At 31.8% G+C, this 20080-nt stretch overlaps 1 protein-coding gene across 3 annotated transcripts in view; it reads right to left on the bottom strand.

Moving 5' to 3' along the window:
• The window catches only part of LOC139503640 (tyrosine-protein kinase JAK2-like), a 54232-nt gene that overhangs the window by 7362 nt on the left and 26790 nt on the right, over positions 1-20080 (bottom strand). For all 3 annotated transcript variants that reach the window (XM_071293460.1, XM_071293462.1, XM_071293463.1), the window contains exons 12-20: positions 18736-18885; positions 13326-13489; positions 11390-11594; positions 9842-9960; positions 9100-9272; positions 8403-8669; positions 6029-6090; positions 2198-2745; positions 803-1108 (exon numbers count right to left, since the gene is read on the bottom strand). In XM_071293460.1, the coding sequence (XP_071149561.1) occupies positions 803-1108; positions 2198-2745; positions 6029-6090; positions 8403-8669; positions 9100-9272; positions 9842-9960; positions 11390-11594; positions 13326-13489; positions 18736-18885 (1994 nt within the window). The remainder of the gene's footprint in view (positions 1-802; positions 1109-2197; positions 2746-6028; positions 6091-8402; positions 8670-9099; positions 9273-9841; positions 9961-11389; positions 11595-13325; positions 13490-18735; positions 18886-20080) is intronic.

Genomic DNA, 20080 nt, shown 5'->3' with positions numbered 1-20080 from the left:
GATCAATCTATTGGTAACATTCTCAAGTTATGTCTCTATGAGATGAAACATAGTAAAGAGATCATATCTGGGAACCAGTATGTAAACAGAATTAATTATCTATGAATATTATATATCTCCCCCTAAAAAGAGGTGTTGTTTAAGAAACAGCTGTATTTACAAAGTGCAACCTAGAGACTAAGGGCACTATTAGAACATGTAGACACCTTTTTTATCATTGATTAGAAATATATAATTCAGCTTCTTTATAAATAAATAAAAATTAAAATATAAGATTACATTAAACTCAGGCATTGTGTAAGTGTACAGGCTCAATTAGATCTGCATCTTTAAAATCTTTACAGGTTGAAATGTATAATCAACCTTTCAAAATAAGAAGATGATATCCGACCAAAGGGGAAGTTAACAATACTTTCATTGTTGATAATCACTAAAAATTGTTAAACAAAAACATTTTTACATTAATTTCATATATATATATATTATTTTTATTAAAAAGTTCTTCATTCTAAATATGTATGCAAATGTCAACCCTTTTGCAACCCTTTAAAATTACGAAAAAAGAAGCATTCAATATTTATAATTAAATTTTTTCGCTAGGATCATGAAAAAAACTTTTCTTTGAGGTGTTTCTTTTATTTATCTGTGCACTTTATTTAAATTTTTGAAGCTAGTGTCATCATGAAAGTTACATTTCGCTTTGATATGAATATTAAAGTCAGAATGACGCAAGATTGCTGTTAGCCAATCAAAATAAAGTATTATAATGAAACATACATCTAATGTAATTATTGAACCTTACCTCAGCAACACCGAGACATAAATTTAGAAGTTTTTTTGTTTCTAAATCTTTTTTCTCATGTTTACATTTCTGTAAATGTTTAACGAGTGTTCCATTATCCACCAGTTCCATCACGAGTAAACAGTCTGTCCGGCAGAACCCATAAAACTTGACGATATTTGGGTGGTCAAGATCCTCCAATATTTTAACTTCTGTCTCAATTTCTTCCTTGCTATTAACACTCTTTTCTTTTAAAGTTTTTATGGCTACGTTTATGTCCCGACCATTCTTCCTTAAAATTCCTTTGAACACCACACCAAAATTTCCCTGTAAAAAAATATTATTACCATCATCATTTTAAACGATGCAACAGTTTTAGACTTTTTATTAATTTATGTTATTTTAAGCAGAATTAAGGTGGTACCTAACACTACAGGGAGATAACTCTGTAAAGTCAGCTAAACGTTTTAATTACATTGTGTTGTAAAGGGAATATTAAGCTTCTCAATGATTAAAATTGATGTTTGTCAAACTGTTATATAACCAGTGTAATTTTTCTGACAAAACGATTGGTTCAAAATTTTTGAAATTTTTATATTTTTGATAGAGGGTCAAAGTAAATACATTGTCAAAATTTTATGAAAATTAAACGAGCCAAATTAATTTTTAGTGAAAGTGTTGGGTACCACCTTAAGTAATTATTTTTAATGGAACTTGTTTTCAATATGCTGCACTAGGATGAAGATTACTGTATTGTATTTTAAGCTTGGCCTTCGTAAAGCTTGATTTAAGTGTCACAAATACCCATTTACCTAGCTCACAACGAGTCGCTGGTTAAACTCAATTTGCAAACAAATTTACATTTGATGAAGGCCAAGCTTAAAATACAATACAGTTATCTCACGCCTTGCGGTCATAAAACTTTCGAGCACGATTTTTGTACTCCGAGCACTGAGCAAAGTTTTATGACTTCAACCCCAGGATAATCAATCATATACATTGATGGACGAACAGATTTAAACTTGAGGCCAGGAGACAAGTTACAATTCTCTCCTATAGAATATACAGACACATAACAAAGGTAACTTCTATCAAGAACAACCCTTGACAGTCTTAACAGGTCCCTTTCTTATTAATTACCTGGCCTTGAAGTCATAAAACTTTCGAGTCAGATTTTTGTACTCATACTCCAAAATCAACCAATCAAAATATTGGATTTCATGTTTCGAGCATGATTTTTGTGCTCCAAGCACTGAGCAAAGTTTTATGACTTCAAACCCAGGTCTACCAATACTGTTACATTTAAAATGTTGGAGTTCAATTCAAAGTTCTATAAGAGAAATTTTGTGTAGATCTGACCCCGACTGTAAGCTCTATCTACAGGTTTAACTGTAAATACCTATATTGTATACTTACAGCACCAAGTAAGTCCCAATCATTGTAGCGAATACATTTTTTTTCCAATAAATAGTTGAGAGGAATGGTGGCTGGCGGCATCAGTACCAGGGGTGTCGGTGGCAATGATGTTCCTACCACGCCCGTCTGGTGGCCAGAAACTGTTGGTCTTGGTGGACTTGGGCTAGCACTAGCAGGTCCAGTCTGATGGCTAGGTGCTGTCGAGTTTGGAATACTAAGACTGAGTGGTGCTTTAGAATTATGAGTCACAGTCCTTGTTTTAGTTTCTGGTGAGGGAGTTATGGGTCCTGGTATTTTTTCATCAGAATTGTTGGTGTCTTTTGGTGCATTGTCAATTGGCATTTTATTTAAAAGTTTTGCTTGACTTGATATCTTATGAACAGATTCCTTTATTTTGTCTTTATTTTCCAAATGCACTTCCTTTGCTTCTGACAGTTCTTCTGATTGGTTGGAAGAATCAGACACAACTCTCTGAGAGCTTCTATCTGATTGGCTTGAATTAGACTCTGTGTTTCGAGAAGATGATTGTGACTGATTATTTGAGGACACTGAAAAGATATGTATACTGTATAAAAATTCATTTTCACGGGTTTAAAATTTCATGGTTTTGTATCCAAAAGTAAAATCGTGGGGATTAGTTTTCGTGGTTTTTAAATTTATGAAAACAATCATGAAAATGTCACTTTATAATTGACAATACTCAATATAACTGATCTTAACTTTCGCCGTTGGAAAAAACAATAATTGCATTTCATAGTAACAGTGAGCCTTTAAATCAATTGTTGTGACCTGCACATGCTAACTGGCTTTTACACACCTTTGAAGTTTTATCCCAAGACAGTGATTGTGTTAAATAAATATATTACAACGTGAGGGCATTACAGATGCATTAGACTGTTAAATGACATTGATTGACAGTTCTTGATGATTATTAATTACTGTACAAACAAAGGATTATCATCTAACTTAAAGAAAACCTTTGAATATCGATGTCTAATCAATTAACCTATGATTTTCATGGTATGTATTTATGTTTATCATTTCTATAATGTCAATAAGATTATGTGAGATCATAAATTAATGTAAGTCTACAAATAAATTTTTGTTGGGGTTTTACTTTCCTGGATAATTCTTATCCACGAAATAAATGACATTAAGTCCCCAACAAAAATTTCTGCTTTTAAAGTATATATCAGATAATGAAAGGAGGTCTCAGTATAAAACACTTTTTGTTGTTGTTAACAAGAACATTGAACATGCGTTGAATAAATTGTATTGCCTGTTACATCTGTGATATACAGTCACCATCAGAGCTATTCCAGAAAAAAATGTATAGGGGGGTTGGAAGGCACATTATATTAATAATACATGGGTGATGGGTATCAGAGCAACTTTTCACACAATAATGCACTATAAGTCTCAATTACAATTGTCTGGGTGGCAGGTGTTGACAAAAAGTGCCTTCCCCCCCCCCCCCCCCCCCCCCATACATTTTTTTCTGGAATAGCCCTCAGAAAAATGCCATTCTAACATTAGTATGATATGTTGTGAAAGACAATAAAGTACTTTCAAGGAATTTTTAGGCTATGAAACTGAAACTTGATTTGTAAGTGACAATTGATAAAAAAGAAACATATATATGAGTCAACCAGGTGCTCCGCAGGGCGCAGCTTTATACGACCGCAGAGGTCGAACCCTGAACAGTTGGGGCAAGTATGGACAAAACATTCAAGCGTGATACAGCTCTGAATTTGGATTGTGATCAAATTTTTGACATTACATGGTTTTTTTTTACACAAAACAAATGTCAAGATTTTACAAATCAATTAAAGATTTCTTCTTCAAACTTTTTAAATCTAAAATTAAATAGTTGACACAGCATAGGTTTCTGACACAGAATGAATGTGGTCTAATGAACTTAAAAGTTTTTTTTTGCCTTTGAGCAATTCACTATGCTGTTGAATATTAATCCTCTCAAAAAAATGTTTGAAGAAATTTTCTTTTTATTTATGAAATCTGAAATGAGAAAAATTTAAACCCCCCCCCTTTTTTTCACATCCCCGTTTCCCTTTCTCCAAAACTGATATCAATTCAAATTTCTAATGGAGTTTGCAACAATAACTACTCTTTTAAATACATCATAAAATATTAAAATGTAAAATAAAGTGCTTGTTATCACTGAATGGTAAAGATTGGTTGGTAGTAAAAGTGAATATACATTGTTTATTGTATAAAACAATAAAAAAAACTTCATCAGCAACATTTTATATTGGCAAATTTCCAATGAAGTTATTTACATAAAGTTATTGGCAAATAAAAATAGAAAATGACATCATAGTCATGTCTGGCAAATGTCCAACATACATTATCCAAAAACATTTTAGATAAGATAAGGAAAAAAAGCTTCATCAGCAACATTTTATATTGGCAAATTTCCAATGAAGTTATTTACATAAAGTTATTGGCAAATAAAAATAGAAAATGACATCATAGTCATGTCTGGCAAATTTCCAACATATATTATCAACTACTATTATATACAAAGAAAGATAACTCCAATTGAAAATTAATTGCTATTGCACAATATTGTGCAATTAGATATTTCTTGCTATTGTGCAATACTGAGCAATTGAAAATTTCTTGCTATTGCACAATACTTGATATGGAATCCTGATTTGGACCAACTTGAAAACTGGGCCCATAATCAAAAATCAAAGTACATATTTAGATAAAGCATATCAAATAAGCCCAAGAATTTAATTTTTGTTAAAATCAAACTTAGTTTAATTTTGGACCCTTTGGACCTTAATGTAGACCAATTTGAAAAATGGACCAAAAATTAAGAATCTACATACACAGTTAGATTTGGCATATCAAAGAACCCATTTATTCAATTTTTGATGAAATCAAACAAAGTTTAATTTTGGACCCCCATTTGGACCAACTTGAAAACTAGGCCAATAATTAAAAATCTAAGTACATTTTTAAATTCAGCATATCAAAGAACCCCAAGGATTCAATTTTTGTTAAAATCAAACTAAGTTTAATTTTGGACCCTTTGGACCTTAATGTAGACCAATTTGAAAACGGGACCAAAAATTAAGAATCTACATACATAGTTAGATTCGGCATATCAAAAAACCCCAATTATTCAATTTTTGATGAAATCACACAAAGTTCAATTTTGGACCCTTTGGGCCCCTTATTCCTAAACTGTTAGGACCAAAACTCCCAAAATCAAACCCAACCTTTCTTTTATGGTCATAAACCTTGTATTTAAATTTCATAGATTTCTATTTACTTATACTAAAGTTATGGTGCAAAAACCAAAAATAATGCTTATTTGGGCCCCTTTTTGGCCCCTAATTCATAAACTGTTGTTACCTCAACTCCAAAAATCAATCCCAACCTTCCTTTTGTGGTCATAAACCTTGTGTTAAAATTTCATTGATTTCTATTTACTTATACTAAAGTTATAGTGCGAAAACCAAGAAAATGCATATTTGGGCCCTTTTTGGCCCCTAATTCCTAAAATGTTGGGACCAAAACTCCCAAAATCAATCCCAACCTTCCTTTTGTGGTCATAAACCTTGTGTTAAAATTTCATTGATTTCTATTCACTTTTACTAAAGTTAGAGTGCGAAAACTAAAAGTATTCGGACGACGACGACGACGCCAACGTGATAGCAATATACGACGAAAAATTTTTCAAATACAGAAATTTCTTGCTTGTCAGGACTTATCAGATAATGAAACAATGTTGTTGCTTTCAAAGTCCACTTTCACAACTTTAAATGTGGATGAGACAAGACAACTTAAAGTGAAGTTTACCTGTTTCTCTTCTAGCCACAGCTATTTCTTCTCTGTTCTGTTGATGTATATAGATCAATTCACTATAAAAATGATTACTTTATTATAAAAATAATCACTTCACTATAAAAATAATCACTTCACTATAAAAATAATCACTTCATTATAAAAATAATCACTTCATTATAAAAATAATCACTTCACTATAAAAATAATCACTTTATTATAAAAATAATCACTTCACTATAAAAATAATCACTTCACTGTAAAAATAAGTCACTTTTCTAAAAAATTTAGTCACTTATCTAAGAAAATTAGTCACTGTGACTATAAAAAGTCACTTTTACTATAAAAAAAAAGCGACTTTCACAATAATAATAAGTCACTTTCAGTATAAAAATTGGTCACTTTCACAATAGTAATAAGTCCCTTTCACTTTAAAAATAAGCCACTTTCACAATAATAATAAGTCACTTTCACTATAAAAATAAGTCACTTTCACTCAAAAAATAAGTCACTTTTACTATAAAAACATGTCACATTCAATACAAAAATAAGTCACTTTACTATAAAAATAAGTCACTTTACTGTAAAAATAAGTCACTTTTACTATAAAAATAAGTCACTTATCATGCTTATTTGAATTTCTATGTCAGCTTAAAAGTATTCTGATAGACAAACTCACAGGATCGAATGTTGACTTTAATGATTATTAATCCTTTATTATTTTCAGGTTGCAGATTAAATAAACAGCTGCGCCATGAGCGCATGATACGCCCGACGTCTTATGTGGAAGTCTTATGAAATAATCATAAATAGTTTATGAGAAAGTTTTAAGCAATAACCATATATTGTTTTAGAGACACGGCGGGACTTGTGAAACCCCCCACTCTGTTTTTTTTTTTACAAAAACTAAATATTACCAAAATAAAATTTTGAATCAAAACCAAAAAGTATACAGATCTTTAGATTAATATATCAAAGAAATGTGTAAAGTTTTAAACAATAATCATAACTTATTTTTGAGATACGGCACGACATGTAAAAAACCCTCCCCTGGTTTACAAAATACTCAATAACTCAAAAATAAAATTTTGAATAATCACCAAAAAGTATACAGATCTTTAGATTAATAGAACAAAGAAGTGTGTAAAGTTTTAAGCAATAATCATAAATCGTTTTTGAGATACGGCACAACATGTAAAACCCTCCCCCCCCCTTTTTTACAAAATACTAATAACTCAAAAATGAAATTTTGAATCATCACCAAAAAGTATACAGATATTGAGATTAATATAACAAAGACATGTGTAAAGTTTTAAGCAATAATCATAAATAGTTTTTGAGATATGGCGCGACATGTAAAAAAACCCTCCCCCTTTTTTACAAAATACTCAATAACTCAAAAATGAAATTTTGAATCATCACTAAAAAGTATACAGATATTGAGATTAATATAACTAAGAAGTTTTTAAAGTTTTAAGTCATAATCAAGAATCGTTTTTGAGATACAGTGCGACATGTGAAAAAAAACACACCCCTGTTTTAGTTATGAAGTGCCGTAACTCAAAAAGTTTAAATCTTATTTTCACCAAAAAGTATACAGATCATTTGACCATCATAAGAAACAACTATATTAAGTTTCATGAAATTTGGATAAGTCGTTCTCAAGTTACGGTGCGACATGTTTACGTCGGACAGACGGACAGACGGACGGACAGACAGACGGACGGACGGACACCGGACATTTGTATACCATAATATGTCCCGTCAAAATTTTGACGGGCGTATAAAAAAATAAACAAAGAGTGTGTACATGGCACACAGATGATGATTTCGCTTGCATGTAAAGTTACAATGGAGCATAACTATAGAATGGTGAAAGTGACATCACCAAAATTCATATTTGATTTGTGTTTTGTCGTATATAAGCATTGTACATGTGGTGATCTATTTTTATTATTAATTTCTGTGTCATTTGGACTCTTGTGTAGAGTTGTCTCATTGGCAATGCAATCATACCACATCTTCTTTTTTATATTGTGTATAAGTTTGATACGTATAGAAGGACAAATAAAGCACCAAGTCAAGGGATACACTCAATGTCCCCTCAGGTGATGAGGGGAGCATAAAGAAGACAAATTTTTGGGGAGTTTATTTAGCAAATCATAGACTTTGATGTATATCTTTACAAAAAGAGGGGTATAAATTTAGCTTTTCTCAATTGTTTTTTTAACCATATTAATGTGTTGGAACCTAACCTTTATTTTTATTTCCACACTGTAGCCAAGGGGTCATTAAGTTTTACCCTTGTAAGTATGTACGTCGGTACATCCCAAAATTGGTTACCGTTCTCTAACTTTATTTTTAAAATATTACATCATGTTCATCCTACCTGCATCTTTTATGGACCTCATTAAAATCTGGTCGTTCTTCAGGCTTATGCCTCCAACAGAGATTCATTAATAAATAAACATCCGCAGGACAGAGATCAGGCTTTGGCAGACGCTTTCCTCCATTAATGGAGGACAAAAGATGTTTGACATCTTGACAAACTTTTGGTGAATCACTGTGCGTAAATCCTTCCCATAATACAACACCATAACTCCAGACATCAGCTTTGTGGGAAAACTTACGATGGCTAAGTGCCTCAGGTGAACACCTAAAAATACAAACATTGTTAAAGGTAAAATAAAATGTCTGCGTATCAATATCTACACATGCTGAAATAGCTCTTCTTAGTTTTAACAATAAATAGTACTGTATATTATTCTAACATTTCAATAGAATATTTTGTGTCAGATAGTCCGAAATAAATATTATCTTATCTTATGACTAAATTAATGTTAAAAATCTGTTTAATGAGGATTTTATACAAGTTTCACATGCATATAACCATAATCCTTTGTAATAAAACTGCTATCCTGATCTTTGTAATGAAACTGCTATCCTGATCTTTGTAATAAAACTGCTATCCTGATCTTTGTAATAAAACTGCTATCCTGATCTTTGTAATAAAACTGCTCTCCTGATCTTTGTAATAAAACTGCTAACAATTATTTGTTATCCGAAATTTATTAAACAGGACTTACCACCATGCTGGTAAATTCTTATTTTCTGATCTTCTATAGTAATCTTTTTCTTTATCTAACAATTTGGCCAATCCAAAGTCTGATATCTTGGCTCGAATTTCTGAGCTCAGGAGCACGTTTCTTGCTGCCAGGTCGCAGTGTAAAATTCTTTTAGAGGCTAAGTATGCCATTCCCTAAAAAATAATTGTCAAATTCTTTTAGAGGATAAGTATGCATACTCTGCAAAACAAAAGTCAAATTCTTTTAGAGGCTAAGCATGCGATACCCTACAAAACAATATTCACATTTTAAAGTAAAGTGGCTCTTATTTCATATGTATAATTACTTCCCTTGAAACAGTGGCTAGGATGTCCCACTGATCATAGCATAAGTGAACATGAAATAAAATACAGAGGAAACAAATTCTTTTTTTAATTGTTATTACCAATGTTATTTCAACTGATTGGGTGAAGCTTCATTTTAATTTGCATAAGGACAGTCTATTAGAAGATGTGTGTAATAAGGATGCATTCAATTATAACTATTATTGATTTCTAATCACCTACCAGTCTCACCAAACTGATAAACAAATGAACTGAGTGTATAATATGGGACGAATAACTGGACACTTCATTGATGAGTTTATCCCAAAACACCTGTCTATACATGCTATAGATGGACTGGTTTTAAATAAGCGAACCGGTTAAACCCCACCCAGTCAAGTGAAATAAATCAAGTAATAAATATCTATCACAACACTCACATCAGCAATATCAGCACATATCCTTAATATCTTAGTCACCGACAACATATTTTTCTCCTTCTTTTTCTTTTTCAGGTAATCTCTCATACAACCTTTCTCTATATACTCCATTACCAGCACTGAAACAAAAACATCAGTCTATTAATAGTACATAGCTGAGACGGTGATAGAACAGATTGTTACCCTAGAGAAAACATTGTCAACTGAGGTGATCCTATATAAATAGCTGAGAGGGTGATATAACAGATTGTTACCCCAGAGAAAACATTGTCAACTGAGGTGATCCTATATAAATAGCTGTGAGGGTGATAGAACAGATTGTTACCCCAGAGAAAACATTGTCAACTGAGGTGATCCTATATAAATAGCTGAGACGGTGATAGAACAGATTGTTACCCTAGAGAAAACATTGTCAACTGAGGTGATCCTATATAAATAGCTGTGAGGGTGATAGAACAGATTGTTACCCCAGAGAAAACATTGTCAACTGAGGTGATCCTATATAAATAGCTGAGACGGTGATAGAACAGATTGTTACCCTAGAGAAAACATTGTCAACTGAGGTGATCCTATATAAATAGCTGAGAGGGTGATAGAACAGATTGTTACCCCAGAGAAAACATTGTCAACTGAGGTGATCCTATATAAATAGCTGTGAGGGTGATAGAACAGATTGTTACCCCAGAGAAAACATTGTCAACTGAGGTGATCCTATATAAATAGCTGAGACGGTGATAGAACAGATTGTTACCCTAGAGAAAACATTGTCAACTGAGGTGATCCTATATAAATAGCTGTGAGGGTGATAGAACAGATTGTTACCCCAGAGAAAACATTGTCAACTGAGGCGATCCTATATAAATAGCTGTGAGGGTGATAGAACAGATTGTTACCCCAGAGAAAACATTGTCAACTGAGGTGATTTTAATTGATTATTCTGAATGTTCTGTTATTACAGTCTATTAAATTTCAAAATAAAATTAACCAAAAATATATGATGACTTGTACATAAAACCATTAATTATTAATAAAGTGCACTATTGATCAAGATTCTATGTGAACAATCATGAGTATTCAGGCCTGTAGCCAGGAGATTGTCTTAGTGAACAGTAATGAGTATTCAGGCCTGTAGCCAGGAGATTTGAGGGTTTCTTATTATTCCACTTTTATAACAAGCAATATAAAAGTGGACATTGTGATATTGAACTTTGACTTAATTAAAGTATAGATTTTGTTTGTTGCAAGTCTATGTGTCTCCTCTTAAAATGTTTTGCAAATATATATATATCTATCAGATATTAGAATGAAAGTTCTTATTACTGCAATGAGATTTATAATAAAAAAAATCTTGCAAAATGTCTGAATTTTCAGTATCAATTGTATGTTTTGTAGGTGTAACATGAATTCAAGTCACAATGTTACCTATATATATACATTGATATATATATACCAGCATCATTACACTACAAGTACTTGTAACTGTTTTAAGAACTGACCCTCATGTAAATCATAGGAGAAAAAAGTAAATGATCTATTAAGTATACATACTGTTGTCACTGACGCCTATAAAACGAACAATATTATCATGTCGTAGCGTTGACATTAGCTCAGCCTCGTTTCTAAATTCCTCATTTTCCATGACAGACTGATATCGATCCTCCTTCAGAACCTTGACTGCTACTTGTTGTCTTTGGGCATCTGTGCCCTGGGCACTGGTATTCAGATAGCCTCTTTTAACTTCTCCATAATGTCCCTGGAATCATTTTATAATAAGATTTATAATTAGGTCAAAGCCAGTAAAATGGATGCAGTCAGCACCTTTATGATAAGGCAATAATCCAATGCCTCAAAACTAATAAAATTTCATTCAGATTAGTAAGAATTAGTAGTAGTCAAGTTTAATGGAACAGCTCTTAAACATAGTCTGCACCAAAAATGTTTTCAACTTCTGGTCTGAACACCAATATTTCAACATTCTGATTGGTCCAAATAAAGTTTTGCAAAAACTTACTAGTCCAAATAAATATCTTCAGTCTGGGGCATAGGACTAGTGGCTTTACAGAGTTATCTCCCTGTAGTGTTAGGTACCACCTTAATCAATCAGATTATTGATTTAAAGTTTTATCAATCATTATGTCAGGACCTTCTATAGCTTAAATACTATAAGTTATATGGTTCACTACTGACCCTGTACGGATCCATAGAGGGTAAGTAAAATCCACAGGGGATCAGTAGTGAACCATATAACGAATTTATTGCATATGTAAGACATAATAGTGTCCTATGAAAAAGTGTCCACATGGACACTTTTTCATTGAAATTTGGTATTTAATAATGTCCATTGCCATGGAATGGTGTCCCTCAAAAGGACAGATTTTTACTGCTAACAATATGAAATAGTGTCCACTCACAAGACAAATTTTCATAGTAGTTGCTATTAAATTGTGTCCTCCAAGGGAAGTAATACAAAGGTCATTACAAAGTTTTATTATACTTGCATTTTAATTAAAATATGAAGGTATTGATGAGAAATTGATCAATATACAAATGTAAACAAATAAATAATGGATGGAAGTGAATATAGAGAAATTTAAGATCTAAGAAATTCCCAGCAAATGGTAATGACAATGAAAGAATAACAATAAGAAGGAAGTGTAAAATCAAATATGAAGAACTTTATATTGTCAGATAAGAAGGCCATAGAAAATAAATAATGTCCATTGCCATGAAATATTGTCTCCTAAGTGGACAGCATTTTACAGCAACAGTTATGAAATATGGTCCATCTGCAGAACAAAGTTTCATAGTGAATGTTATTTAATTGTGTCCTCAAAGGAAAATAAAATGGAACAGCATCTAACATGTATATAATTATATTTAAAAATATAGATATGAAGATAAGGATGGTATGAGTGCCAATGAGACAATTTTTATGTCAAAGTAACAATTAATTCAAGTTCGTAATTAAAGTTAAAATGCGTCCAGTAATGACAAGACAATGAATATCATTTAATACTTTCATCATATCAAAAAATGCCCTGGCGGACACAATGTCTTGTGCAAAAAAATGTCCGTCTGGACAATATTATGGTAGTGAATAATGTCCATGTTCATGGACAATTTTTCATACCTGAGGACATGTTTTCGTAGGAAATTGTGTCCAGGACACATTTAAATAAGTAAATATTGTCAAAATGTGTCCGGTGGACATTTTTTCATGGAGGACATTATTAAATCCTACATGATAATTTACCTGTGGTGCGATTATATACTATTTTATGGTTTTGCTCATTATTGAAAGCAGTGACCTGTTTCTGAGTAAAAAACAAACAAAAAATCGTTTGACAAACACTCCAAAGACTACAGATGTAATTGGAATATTGCCCAACTCATAGAAGTGGGGGACGTAATTACATAATAATATACAGCAAACAAGTCCTATGTCAATAATATAACACAATAAAAACACAAATACTGAACTTACAGATCCTATTCTTCCTTGAAGTTTGAGCCGCTTGCTGTCAATTAAGAATTTAAAATCCAGGAGTTTGTTATTGTAAGAGAGTTTGTCCCTGCAAGGTTCAGTGAAACCTCTCCTCACAGCAGGCGGTGGTGATGTCTGATTAGCCTTTAAATTAACTCTCATATCTACAAAGGGAGATAATACAACAGTAACAAATGTAAAACATCATATACTGTAATTTGAAAATGGTTGTTTATTTTTAATATTGCAAAAATTGCCACATGGTATATAGGCTCCAAACATAAAAAAAAGCATTTAAATTTTGATTCCATTTCATGTTGGTGACTTTCCTAAAATTATAATAGATGTGTCTTTTTTCCACTGCTTCCAATGTCCTTCTTTAATACATAAGCATTCTCTATGTTTTCCCCTTTATTACATTGTCATTATCCCAATGATTCCTGTGATTACATTGACATTACCTTAAGATCACTCTTTATTACATTGTCATTCTCAAAATGTTTTCTTTCATTACATTGTCATTCTCAAAATGTTTTCTTTCATTACATTGTCATTCTCCCATGATTCCCTTTATCCAATCAAGCTAGCGATAAAGGATACTACAGATACAGTTAAGTCGGCCTCATATCTTGACTTACATCTAGAAATTGACAATGAGGGTCGGTTGAAAACAAAACTTTACGACAAAAGAGATGATTTCAGCTTTCCAATTGTGAACTTTCCATTTCTAAGTAGCAACATCCCAGCAGCACCTGCATACGGGGTATATATACGGGTGTATAATTGATACGATATTCCCGTGCTTGCATTTCCTATCATGATTTTCTTGATAGATGGTTGCTGCTCACAAGAAAGCTATTAAACCAAGAGTTCCAAATGGTGAGTTGAAATCATCCCTTCGTAAATTTTACGGACGCCATCATGAGTTGGTTGACCGTTATGGAATAACCGTATCACAAATGATATCGGATATGTTCCATACGTTGTAACTACAATCCCCTTCCCTTTCCTGAATGTGACCTACCAAATTAGACTATTTACCGGATTTGTTATCACATAAGCAACACGACGGGTGCCGCATGTGGAGCAGGATCTGCTTACCCTTCCGGAGCACCTGAGATCACCCCTAGTTTTTTGGTGGGGTTCGTGTTGTTTATTCTTTAGTTTTCTATGTTGTATCATGTGTGCTGTTGTTTGTTTGTCTTTTTCATTTTTAGCCATGGCGTTGTCAGTTTGTTTTAGATTTACGAGTTTGACTGTCCCTTTGGTATCTTTCGTCCCTCTTTTATTACATTGTCATTCTCCCAATGTTTGACTTTATTACATTGACATTCTCTCAAGATTCCCCTTTATTACAATTGCATTATCCCAATGTTTCCCTTTATTGCATTGTCATTCTCCAAATGTTTCCCTTTATTACATTATCATTATCACAATGTTTCCCTTTATTACATTGTCATTCTCCCAATGTTTGACTTTATTACATTGACATTCCCTCAAGATCCCCCTTTATTATAATTGCATTATCCCAATGTTTCCCTTTATTACATTGTCATTCTTCCAATGTTTTACTTTATTACACTGTTATTCTCCCAATGTTTTACTTTATTACAGTCATTCTCCCAATGTTTTACTTTATTACAGTCATTCTCTCAATATTTTACTTTATTACAGTCATTCTTCCAATGTTTTACTTTATTACACTGTTATTCTCCCAATGTCACCCTTTATTACATTGTCATTCTTCCTATGTTTTAATTTATTACAGTCATTCTTCCAATGTTTTACTTTATTTCAGTCATTCTCCCAATGTTTTACTTTATTACATTGGCATTTTTCCTCAATGTTTTACTTTATTACATTGTCATTCTCCCAATGTTTTAATTTATTACAGTCATTCTCCCAATGTTTTACTTTACTAGCCATTCTCCTAATGTTTAACTTTATTACATTGTCATTTTCCAAATGTTTTAATTTATTACAGTCATTCTCCCAATGTTTTACTTTATTACATTGGCATTCTCCCAATGTCTCCCTTATTACATTGGCATTTTCCTAATGTCTCCCTTATTACATGTCATTCTCCCAATGTTTTACTTTATTACATTGTCATTCTCTTAAAGGGGCACTAGCTGATAAATTCATGTACACCGACTTTAATCAAATTCTCATATTTGATTTATAACAATGTAAAACATTTATCCAAAGTCTTTAAAGTCTTAATTAAACAATGAAACGGGCATGAAAATACACAGCTTCGTTTTGTGTGTATTTAAGTCTAGACCAGGGTTTCCGCTGGCGGTCGCCATTTTCGCAATTTGCGAAAAAATAATAATTGTGGCGATAAAAATTCGTCATTTGCGAAAGAATCTGGCGAAAGAAATATATAGAACGATTTATTTTCCTCCATCTTGTTTATTTACTTTTTTCGAGTTTCTCGGACTTTACCCGATCAGACAATACTCGGAATTCACCTTGACCTCATTAAGATTTGGACAGGAAATCAATAATCAGCTGATTGCATTTTTATAGCTATCGACAACAAAGGACTAATTAATAAAGGTGTTGATTGAATTGTTTGACAAAATGATATGGTTAAATGGCTTCCGCTAAATGTCACATACAGAATTTATTTACGACTTTGCGACGCACGTGTTTGAAGCAAACTTTTGACGTCTCCTCTCCTTTTAAAGATAGTTTAGAAAAGAAAGCTGTTGTTGTGACGAAAAATTATCAAAAGCAAGAAAAATCTCCAATTCAAAACTTTAATTATCCTTTGACTTTAATATAGGTAATTGATTAGGGATACTACTTTAAAGTCGTTTGAGTGACACGTGTGTTTCAAGCATAGTTTTAGTCTCAACTTTTTCATTTACGATGGTCAAGAAAAGAAAACTGTCGTTTTGAAGAAATATATCCAAAAGGTTGGGAACAACCCTTCAAATGAGAGTAGCCCTTCAATGTTATGACTACACATGAAATGAGGGATCAAAATATCATGTGATAAAAGCTTTTGTTTTGTTGTAAAAACCACTTCTTATTACAAAAGGGCACATCAATATTTTTCTTTTAAAGAAACTTTCCCTACGAACTATACTGGTATTATATAATCAAAACATGTCCGTTAATTTTGTTGTATTCCAGGACTTATATCGTCTTTATTATTAAAAGTATAGTGGCCCCTCATTTAGAAAAGTTGTTTAAAATACAATGAATATTTTCCCCTTTTATGTTAAAAACAAAATATATTGTTTTAAAGTAAATGTTTAGTGTTTATTCATTAAATGTAGACTCTAAAATAAGTTTGACAGAATAATCATAGACACAATGGGGCAAAATCACCTTATTTAAGGGAAAAGGAGGGGGGGGGGGGGGGGGGGGGGGGGGGGGTAAGAAAAAAAGGTAAATTTTAAACGAAAAATATAGTTATGTTACTTGGCGAAAAAAATAATAAAGTGGCGAAAAATATATTGTTTTGGCGAAAGAGGTGGCGAAAAAAAAAATTGACCCAGGGGAAACCCTGGTCTAGACGCCATCTTATTAACTATTGACTTGACCTTTAAAGTCATCCTATGACCATATAAGCGATGTAAACATAAATATAGATATAAAAAAGATTAAGCAAACTCATGCTGTTGCATTTTTCTAGGTTTATTCAATTTCATATTAAAGATGAAAAATACATGTTTACCATCACATTTTTACCTGTATAAGAACGATTAATTGTGGATCAAATCAGGCAATCAAGCAATGTACCTTTGTTTCACTTTCAATGTTGACTTTCTTTTCCTTTAAAAAAACTTTACATATACAATTCATGTGTTATCTATCTTAAGCTAAGAGGTTAAATTGAAGTTCACATGAATACAGATTCAATGAGGTCGAATAATTCACTTGCAAGTGATTAATTCATAATCAATGTTTTTAGCTTATTTTGACAAAATTGAACCATACTGGCTCCCTTTATTACATTTTCATTCTCCCAATGTCTCTCTTTATTACATTGTCAGTTTCCCTTATTACAATGTCATTCTCCCAATGTTTTACTTTATTACAGAGATTCACCTAATGTTTAACTTTATTACATTGTCATTCTCCCAATGTTTGAATTTATTACATTGTCATTCTCCCAATGTTTGAATTTATTACAGTCATTCACCTAATTTTTAACTTTAATACACTGTCATTCTCCCAATGTTTTACTTTATTACAGTCATTCACCTAATGTTTAACTTTATTACACTGTCATTCTCCTAATGTTTTACTTTATTACAGTCATTCACCTAATGTTTAACTTTATTACAATGTCATTCTCCCAATGTTTTACTTTATTACAGTCATTCACCTAATGTTTAACTTTATTACACTGTCATTCTCCCAATGTTTTACTTTATTACAGTCATTCACCTAATGTTTAACATTATTACAATGTCATTCTCTCAATGTTTTACTTTATTACAGTCATTCACCTAATGTTTAACTTTATTACAATGTCATTCTCCCAATGTTTTACTTTATTAGTCATTCACCTAATGTTTAACTTTATTACAATGTCATTCTCCCAATGTTTTACTTTATTAGTCATTCACCTAATGTTTAACTTTATTACAATGTCATTCTCCCAATGTTTAACTTTATTACAATGTCATTCTCCCAATGTTTTACTTTATTAGTCATTCACCTAATGTTTAACTTTATTACAGTCATTCTCCCAATGTTTTACTTTATTACAGTCATTCTCCCAATGTTTAACTTTATTACAATGTCATTCTCCCAATGTTTTACTTTATTACAGTCATTCACCAAATGTTTAACTTTATTACACTGTCATTCTCCCAATGTTTTACTTTATTACGGTCATTCACCTAATGTTTAACTTTATTACAATGTCATTCTCCCAATGTTTAACTTTATTACAATGTCATTCACCTAATGTTTAACTTTATTACAATGTCATTCTCCCAATGTTTTACTTTATTAGTCATTCACCTAATGTTTAACTTTATTACAATGTCATTCTCCAAATGTTTTACTTTATTAGTCATTCACCTAATGTTTAACTTTATTACAATGTCATTCTCCAAATGTTTTACTTTATTACAGTCATTCAACTAATGTTTGAATTTATTACATTGTCATTTTCCCCTTGTATCCTTTCATATCATGGACATTCTACCTATATTCCCTTAATTATATAGACATTCTACCCATGCCACTTTATTTAACAATGAAATTTTCCCTGCATCTTTATAACATTGTAATTCTTCACACGCAACTTTTTTTAACAATGACACTCTCTCCTTACAACATTAATTAAAATATGGTTTACTTTTTCAAATATTGAATTGGATGGAGAGTTGTCTCATTGGCACTCATACAACATCTTTTTTATTATATATATTATAAGTACCTTCAGCTGTCCAGTGTGTATTGGTGTCACATTCTAAATACTGCATAATGTTAGGAATGTCTTTCATAAAGACTCTTTCAAACTGGTCTGGTGAAGGGGTAAATGACTCCATGTCACTTTCATTAATCTCTGAATATTCACGATGGTACTCTGAAATGGAAAAATAATCTCTGAATATTCATGATGGTATTCTGTAATGAAATATATTGTTCATTAATCTCTGAATATTCATGATGGTACTCTGAAATGGAATATATGGTTCATTAATATCTGAATATTGATGATGGTACTCTCAAATGGAATATATTATTTATTAATATCTGAATATTCATGATGGTATTATATAATGGAATATATTGTTCATTAATCTCTGAAAATTCAGGATGGTATTCTGTAATGGAATATATTGTTCAATAAACTCTGAATATTCATGATGGTATTCTGTAATGGAATATATTGTTCATCAATCTGTGAATATTCATGATGGTATTCTGTAATGGAATATATTGTTCATCAATCTCTGAATATTCATGATGGTATTATGTAATGGAATATATATTGTTCATTAATCTCTGAATATTCACGATGATTTTCTGTAATCAAATATATTGTTCATCAATCTCTGAATATTCACGATGGTACTCTGTAATGGAATAATTATTTTCTGAATATTCATGATAGTACTCTGTAATGGAATATATTGTTCAATAATTTAATTTTGGATGTAACCTGTCTTCTGATTGGCTGACGTTATTTTGTTATCAGCCCCTAGACATAATTTAGTCATGTGACTGTGACGTCATCAACATTTTTTTCATGGTTTTCTACGGTTTAAAAAGAAATGACTGTACTATTTTTTCTGTCTATTCAAAATAACATAAAAAATGTGGTACACACTGTTAAATAACCTGCTACGCGGGTTATTCAGTGTGCACCACATTTTTTATGTTATTTCTTCATAGACAGAAACCAGATGCAGGGCGCAGCTTTATACGACCCCAGAGGTTGAACCCTGAACGGTTGGGGCAAGTATGGACACAATATTCAACTCTAAATTTGGATTGTGATTAAATAGTTGACACAGCATAGGTTTCTGACATTGAATGAATGTGGTCTAATGAACTTAAATTTTTTTTTTGCCTTTGAGCAATTCACTGTGCTGTTGAATATTAATCCTCTCAAAAAAATGTTTGAAGAAATTTTCTTTTTATTTATGAAATCTGAAATGAAAAAATTGAACCCCCCCCCCCCCCCTCCAATTTTTTTTTGTTCACATCCCCCTTTCCCTTATTCCAATACTGTGCAATTGAAAATACTTGCTATTGCACAATACTGTGCAATTGAA

Source organism: Mytilus edulis, chromosome 14 (assembly GCF_963676685.1).
Source record: "Mytilus edulis chromosome 14, xbMytEdul2.2, whole genome shotgun sequence".
NCBI lineage: Eukaryota > Metazoa > Mollusca > Bivalvia > Mytilida > Mytilidae > Mytilus > Mytilus edulis.
Note: the sequence above shows the minus strand (reverse complement) of the source record. Positions and strands in the feature narration are given on the sequence as shown.